General features: G+C 56.6%; 2 protein-coding genes across 2 annotated transcripts; one reads left to right on the top strand and one right to left on the bottom strand.

The window, feature by feature from the left end:
• Nucleotides 1-10: 10 nt before the first annotated feature.
• RASD1 (ras related dexamethasone induced 1) lies at nucleotides 11-2365 on the top strand. Its single transcript, XM_019512655.1, has 2 exons — nucleotides 11-352; nucleotides 1183-2365. Exons 1-2 carry the CDS (start codon nucleotides 67-69, stop codon nucleotides 1731-1733), a joined length of 837 nt encoding a protein of 278 aa, XP_019368200.1. The 5' UTR covers nucleotides 11-66; the 3' UTR covers nucleotides 1734-2365.
• A 2974-nt stretch (nucleotides 2366-5339) lies between these two features.
• On the bottom strand, nucleotides 5340-6709 carry MED9 (mediator complex subunit 9). The gene has a single exon (XM_019512656.1). It carries the CDS (start codon nucleotides 6211-6213, stop codon nucleotides 5851-5853), a length of 363 nt encoding a protein of 120 aa, XP_019368201.1. The 5' UTR covers nucleotides 6214-6709; the 3' UTR covers nucleotides 5340-5850.
• Between the last annotated feature and the right edge of the window lie 302 nt (nucleotides 6710-7011).

Raw genomic sequence — 7011 nt, 5'->3', positions numbered from 1 at the left:
CCTCGCTCCTCTCGCTCCGCTCCGCTCCGCGCCCCGGCCCCGGCCCCGGCCCGCCCCGGCCCCTCCATGCGCCTGGCCACCATGATCAAGAAGCTGTGCCCCGGCGAGCCCGAGCTGAGCATCCCGGCCAAGAACTGCTACCGCATGGTGGTGCTGGGCTCGTCCAAGGTGGGCAAGACGGCCATCGTGTCCCGCTTCCTGACGGGCCGCTTCGAGGAGCAGTACACGCCCACCATCGAGGACTTCCACCGCAAGTTCTACAGCATCCGCGGCGAGGTCTACCAGCTCGACATCCTGGACACGTCGGGCAACCACCCCTTCCCCGCCATGCGCCGCCTCTCCATCCTCACAGGTACGGAGGGACCGAGCCCGCGGGCCGCTTGGGGCCGCCGCCGCCCTGAGCCGGGGCTGCAGAGGGGGATGGCGGCCCTGAGGAGCCTCTGGCAGACTCCTGGCTCAGCTGGCAAGGACCCAAGCAGGAAGCCGCAGCCCTGAGGTCACCTGTGGACTCCTGGCTTAGCTGGCAAGGGACCCAGAGGGGAAATCACAGCCCTCGGGTCACTTGGAAACTCCTCGCCCGGTTTGCAAGGGACCCAGAAGGGGCATCGCAGCCCTGATGAGTCTCTGGCAAACCCCCGGCTTTGCTTGCAAGGGACCCGGGGGGGAAGTCGCAGCCCTGAGGTCACCTGCAAGCTCCTCGCTGGGTTTGAAGGGACCCGGAGGGGAAGAAGGTGCAGCCCCGAGGTCTCTGGCAAACCCTGGCGCACAGCCCCAAGTTTGTCTGCCAGCTCCTCACCTGCTTTGCAAGAAACCTGCAGCCCTGAGCTGGCTTGCAAGAGACCCCGGAAAAGTGGTACTCCTAAGGGGTGGCAGCTTTGTGCACGTGTTGATGCACCAGATCGGGGCAGTGGGCAGCCCTGGGCGTGCAGGGTGGGGGGTTGGCACAGGAGCCCGAAGCCAAGGGAGGCAGGGGAAGCGGGTGCCGGCTTTGCAGTGCTCAGGCAGCAGCCAAGCCCGCGGGGGCTCCAGCCAGAGGGATCAGGGTCTAGTTTGCAATGAGAGGAGCAAAATCCTGGGAGCCAAAGTGCCAGGCAGGTGGGCACCGGGACTGGGTGACAGCGCTGCCCTCCTTCCCTGCATAGCTCTAACGCGCCATCCTCTCTTGCCCCCTCTGTCCCACAGGAGACGTGTTCATCCTGGTGTTCAGCCTGGACAACCGGGACTCCTTCGAGGAGGTGCAGCGCCTGAAGCAGCAGATCCTGGAGACAAAGTCGTGCCTGAAAAACAAGACCAAGGAGAACGTGGACGTGCCCCTGGTCATCTGTGGCAACAAGGGGGACCGCGACTTCTACCGGGAGGTGGAGCCCCGCGAGATCGAGCAGCTGGTGGGCGAAGACCCCAAGAAGTGCGCTTACTTCGAGATCTCGGCCAAGAAGAACAGCAGCCTGGACCAGATGTTCCAGGCCCTCTTTGCCATGGCCAAGCTGCCCAGCGAGATGAGCCCCGACCTGCACCGCAAGGTCTCGGTGCAGTACTGCGACATGCTGCACAAGAAGACTCTCAAGGGCAAAAAGCTGCTAAAAGAAGGGGCGGGGGGCAGCGACGGGGAAGCCTACGGCATCGTGGCCCCCTTTGCCCGCCGGCCCAGCGTGCACAGCGACCTCATGTACATCCGGGAGAAGGCCATCGGGGGCGCACAGGCCAAGGACAAGGATCGCTGTGTCATCAGCTAGGAGCCCTTTTCCCGGCTCCCCCCCAGATCCAAGAAATGGGGGGTGGGTGAATAGCTTTGTTTCATAATAAACTGGCTGCCCAGGGAGGCAAAGTGGCATCTGCCCCAGGGTGGGGCAGGGAACCTCTGTCTCCTTCCCCTAAGGGACGATTTTCATCTGCTCCCTCCCACATTTTTTTATTTTGGTGGGGTTGGGGGGGCCGCTGCTGGAGCCTCTTCCGCAATGGGGGAGAGGCCGAGGAGGATTATGGAGAGCAGCCTGATGCAATGGGCTGGGAATGGAAAGAAGCCGTCTCCAGCGCATCTTCCTGAGCTGCCCGGCGCAGGGCAATGCCTTGCCTTCGCTCTACGGAAGAGACCTGGGGAGAAGGGGGTGGAAAAGACTTGAAAATCCAGCCTGCGTGAACACTTTCCAGGGACCGTGCTGTGTGGCTGTGTGCATTTGTGTGTGCAGAATCCACCCCTGCGTTCCTGCAGACACCTGGCAGGTCCCCCCGCTGTCCGCTCACCCGAGCAGAGGGCAGGGTGGCGGGGGCGGGGGGTCACAAATGGACTTTTGTTTACATTTGTCTTGTCTGATTTGCAAAAAAAGGGAAAAAAAGAAAAAAAAGCATTTGTTTTTTATATATAAAAGATATAGGCACTTTATGTATGGTATCTGTTTGTCCTGGACATGAACAAAATCTTATCCAAGTGTTTTTACAGTGAGTGACACTCAGTGTTTTATTTTTTCTACAGAATAAAAAGCTTTTTAAAATGAAATTCTGCCCTGCCTCTGTCTCTGCTTCCTCACTGGGGTTTCTTAACATCCTGGAAGCCCACTGCTTTCCCCTCTGGGGGGTATGAAAAAATCCTGTGCTGACCAAGCGATCCAAAGTGTGAGTGACTTTAAGATGCCCGCCCCTACCAAAACACGCGTCCGCCCCGGGACAAAGATCCCCGTTGTCGAAAACATCCGAAGAGATCTCGCCGAGACGGCCGAAGGATGACGGGGACAGGTGAACAGCCCGGCTCAACCAAACAGTGGCTAAAACTTTTTGCTCTGGCACTGAACCGTCCAGAGTGACCTCTGTCGGGCAGTCAGAAAACTGACATTAAGGATTCGCGTCCCTATGTCGGTGGTCACAAATAACCCACTGGTTGGGGCAAAATGACAGCAACGGCCCATTTTCACAACTCCCGTCATCCTGCTTTGTCCCCCTTACATACGCAGCCAAAGTGACCAGCTTTGCACTAAAAATCTCCTGTTCAGATCAGGCATGCAATTCCCCCCACACACTTTGCAGCGTGGAATAAAAAAAGGAAACTACTTCCAATCATTTCACTTGTGTCAGAGAGACTGTGTTTTTTTACTGATTAGCCTTACAGGTATGACTGAGAGTCCTGGAAGTGAATGGGAAAAGGGAGGGGAGGAAACCCATTCTTTTTTTTTCATATTGTTGACTCCGGATTTGATGCCAGGTTTCAGAGCTGTTGCACCCAGCAGTGGCCACTGGTCTCGATTCCCTAGAAACCGGGTTGTATGTTTAGTTAGTTCCCCCTCCCTCCCCAGCCAGCAACAGGGATTAGATGCATCACTTGAAAATAAAAGGAAATTTGCTTTTGAGGCCACAACAATTATTGGGACATTGAGGCATTGTGTGAAATAACCCTTTTTTTTCATTTGGACACCGACTAGATACCAAGTCGATGGAGTCACTTTGCATTGCAATCCCCCCAGGGCAAAACGTCTTCGGTATTGTATTTGCTTTTTCCATCCCATCAGTCGGTGCCAGGGCACCGCTGGAATGCCTAGTGAAAAATAAAGCGAGTTTCATTCATGAGAAACAGATGAGGAATTTATTGATCTTGGGAAAGTTGGCAGAAATATCCTGCCCGTCATCACCAGTTGTCCCTTTGCTTTGCCTGTTCCAGTGCCGCGTTTCCCTGAGACAAGGGAGGTTTCTCCACCTTATCGCCTTCCCCAAGCAATGGCCATTTTATTATACACGGGCTGCAGAATGGTTTGTAGGCTAAGGGTTATTTGAAGCAGCCCAGCACCATGTCCCTGCTCTTGCTGCTGTTCCCAGAGAAAGATCCTCGCCTGTCTTCACCGAGCTGCTCCCCATTTCCCTGCAGCTTTGTGTTCTTTGAAAATCAAACCCACTACATAGGCTGGGGCCCAGCCAACGTGCTGCACCCCAGCTGGGAACCGCGCAAGTACAAAACGCTGAAATGCTTTTATTCATCCATCAGAACCAATGCCCTGCACCCCATCACACCAGCAAAGGGCCTTTAGCTCCGTTTCTCATGAGAGCGGCATGCGGTGACCGATCAGGGAACTCAGAGCCACAGCTCAGCTCCCCGTGCTCTATTTTTGCCTTCATGCAATGCAATGCTCAGCCTCCAGCTCATGCAAAGGGCCGTATTCTGCCCTCTGTAACATTCATGGACACCCTCCAGGATGGAGTCTTGTCCCTGGTGTCACTGCACTGAAGCCAAGGTGCTCAGGATTAGACCCACTCGGACTGGGCCATGTAACAGAAGGGAACCGAGGGTGTAGGACTGATCCGTGTGGTCTCTCTGCATTTGTCAAGCAGCCAGTGACCCAAACCCCTTTTGCACGTGCCCCCAGTCTCTGCCCTTCCTGGGGGTTTCACTCTCAAGCCACTTCCCTCCTGCTTTATTACACAGGGTTGAAATGCGGCTAAGTTTGCCACTGAGCACAGTGAGAAGCCCAGGACTAGGGAGCAAGACTTGGTACAGCCAGGTGCTGTGCAAACTGGTCCCAGCCCTGCTGGGACACCTGCGGTGGTCCAGGCCTGGCTCTTCTCCAGCAGGCACTAGCAGCTGTGCTGACCCGAGTGACACTGTGATATTGCAGAGCAAAGCTCAGGTTGGGAGGGGCGCTCCCATGGCTGATTCCACACTTGGGACCCAAGCACTGATCCTTCAAGCCCTTCCTCACCAGCTGAAGGGGCTTCAAAAAAGCCCCACTCCAGAGTGGCTGTTGCACCAGACAGCTGCACTCTCCCGCAGCCAACTCCTAGGGATGAATTTGGCCTGGTTGTAGTGCTGAATGGCAGGGGCCACCTTGCTCAAAGTGCCTTGCCTCTGAGCTGATTTAACCAAGCAGGGAGCAAGAGTCCCGAGAGCAGCCAGACCCAGGGGTGTGATCTGGGAACCCATCTTCACCCAAGGACACCGGGAAGCCCTCGCCTCAGAGCTGGGCTGGACTCTGCTCTTGGCCCCGCAGCGCGCTCCCTTGCAGCCTGCTCTGGGCTGACAGCAGAGGAGCAGGGAGCAGACTCCAGCCCTGCACAAAGCAACTGCCCCGTGATGCTGCTTAGCCCCCCACCCCACCACTGCTCACGCACATCCAGGCTCCATAGCTGGGAATTCAGCAGGAGGGTCCATCCCCCTTCGCCCCATCTGAAATTCTAGCCCCCCAGGAGCTGCACAGGCTGGGTGAAATGGCTCCATAGGCTGGACCCAGTCTGCACCGGGTACCCCCACCCTCCCACTCAGAAAAACACCATGAAGACGTGCCAGCCTGGACAGCTTTCCCAGCCTTTCTAAGTCATGCCCACATTTTGCCCTCGCCCACTCAGTAACCAGGCAAGAGCCATTCAGAGCGTAGGAATCTTTACTGGGACCCCTACAGGGACAAAACATCCTCTACAGAAGCAGCCCCTCTCTCCCAAGAGGCCCCAACTGCATACGCACGCGGGGAATGGTCTTGTCCCAGGTGCCGGGGGCTCGTGATGCTCCTCTCAGCATTCGACTGCTTCGGCCAGAGGCAGAGCTGAGCAAAGTGGCAGCACGCGCGCCCTGTGCCCGGGGGTAACTGTTCGACACAGAAAAGATAACCCCCAGCTCATTCACCCCTGTGGTGAGGGGGGCGGGGGGGAGTGCAAGGCTTTCTGTCTGCCTGCATTAGTGGGGAAAAAGAACAGGCATGGGTATCAATACACACAGTCCCAGGGCAGATCAAAGCAAACCCACGGCTGCCACCGTGCTACAGTACAGCATGTTCTCCAGACTCCCTGTCCCCAAGCAGCTGGCACTTGGTAGCGACAAGGCAGGAGAGCAGGGAAGCAGGGAGAAGGTCCCAGCTCAGGGGAGCTGTCACTTCCTGTCTACTCCTTGGGGATTTCGAACATACAGAGGCTCTTGTATTTCTGCAGCAGCTCGTTCTTGGTCCGGACCTGCTCCCGCAGGTTGTGCAGTTGCTGCTGCTGCTGCTCGGGGCTCACGCCAATGCCAGGCATGGTGTTGATCATCTTCCTCATCTCCTGGAATTTGGTCTTCAGCTCATTCAGCACCTGGTGGACATCCTGGCTGTCCTTGTCCATGCTGCGGGGGACAGAAGGAAAGAACCGAGGCTCATGTCTCACCTCAGAGACCCATGGGGCTACCCCCCCAACTACAGCCTCCCACTGCAGCTCCCTGGTCGTGGGGTCCAACCCCTCCAGGCAGCCTGGGAAGAGGGGCACACCCATAGCAATCAAACGGGCATGGTGAACGATTACATTTTTGCTTGTTTGGGGCAATGCGGATGAAGTGAGGGACTCCTGGAGGCACTGACCTGCTCTTGGACTGGGTCTTGTTACACACGCATGTGCACACGCACTCTGAAGGTTAATCACACGAGGTCTCCTCCAGGCTGACACCTATGATCCATGCCCACAGCTCACTCCTTTTGGTGCATTTTGTCCAGCTGGGCCAGAACTACTGAGAGGGCCCAAGGTAGAGGAGGAACTAGACCAGCCTAACTCTGCTAGCACCCTTTGCCCCTCACCTCTATTTAGTGGGCACACAGCACTTAAAACAGGGCTCCGACCTCCCCTGGGGTGGGGAAGGAGGGGGGTGATTGCACCAAATACAGATAACGTAGTGCAAGAACATTACCAGGAGCTGAGAGGCAATTGGCCACACACTGCCATCAGGCTAAAAATACCCTCCTTGAACTCAACAGAAAAAGAGCACTAGAAAAAACCCCAACGCTTCACAAACGACTCCCCGGGGACACTGCTCAGCCCTGCTCCAAGCGTGCAGCCCCTTGCCCCTCCAACCGCTCCGCTTCGCACCGCAGCCGCCTTGGCGCCGACTGCTCATTAGCGTCTGCTCTGGTATTGTTCGTGCCAATAAAAGCCTCACCTGGATTGGAGCAACAGCCACACAAAGCCGTTGCTAAATAGGTGCGGCAAGGGTTTTAAGGGCCTTTGAAAGCCAGGACCCATTCACTAGTAAGCTCTAAAAATAAAGGCCACTCAGCTTCACGGGGGTGGTGAGGACTC

The sequence above is a fragment of the Gavialis gangeticus genome, unplaced genomic scaffold, assembly GCF_001723915.1.
Source record: "Gavialis gangeticus isolate Ggan-Ray unplaced genomic scaffold, GavGan_comp1, whole genome shotgun sequence".
NCBI lineage: Eukaryota > Metazoa > Chordata > Crocodylia > Gavialidae > Gavialis > Gavialis gangeticus.
This window is presented reverse-complemented; position numbering and strand designations above follow the sequence as displayed.

Coding starts and splice junctions, on each gene's coding strand:
- RASD1 (XM_019512655.1), top strand. CDS start 67: ATGCGCCTGGCCACCATGATCAAGAAGCTGTGCCCCGGCGAGCCCGAG. Junction 353..1,182: donor CCGCCTCTCCATCCTCACAG/GTACGGAGGGAC, acceptor TCTGTCCCACAG/GAGACGTGTTCATCCTGGTG.
- MED9 (XM_019512656.1), bottom strand. CDS start 6,213: ATGGGTGTGCCCCTCTTCCCAGGCTGCCTGGAGGGGTTGGACCCCACG.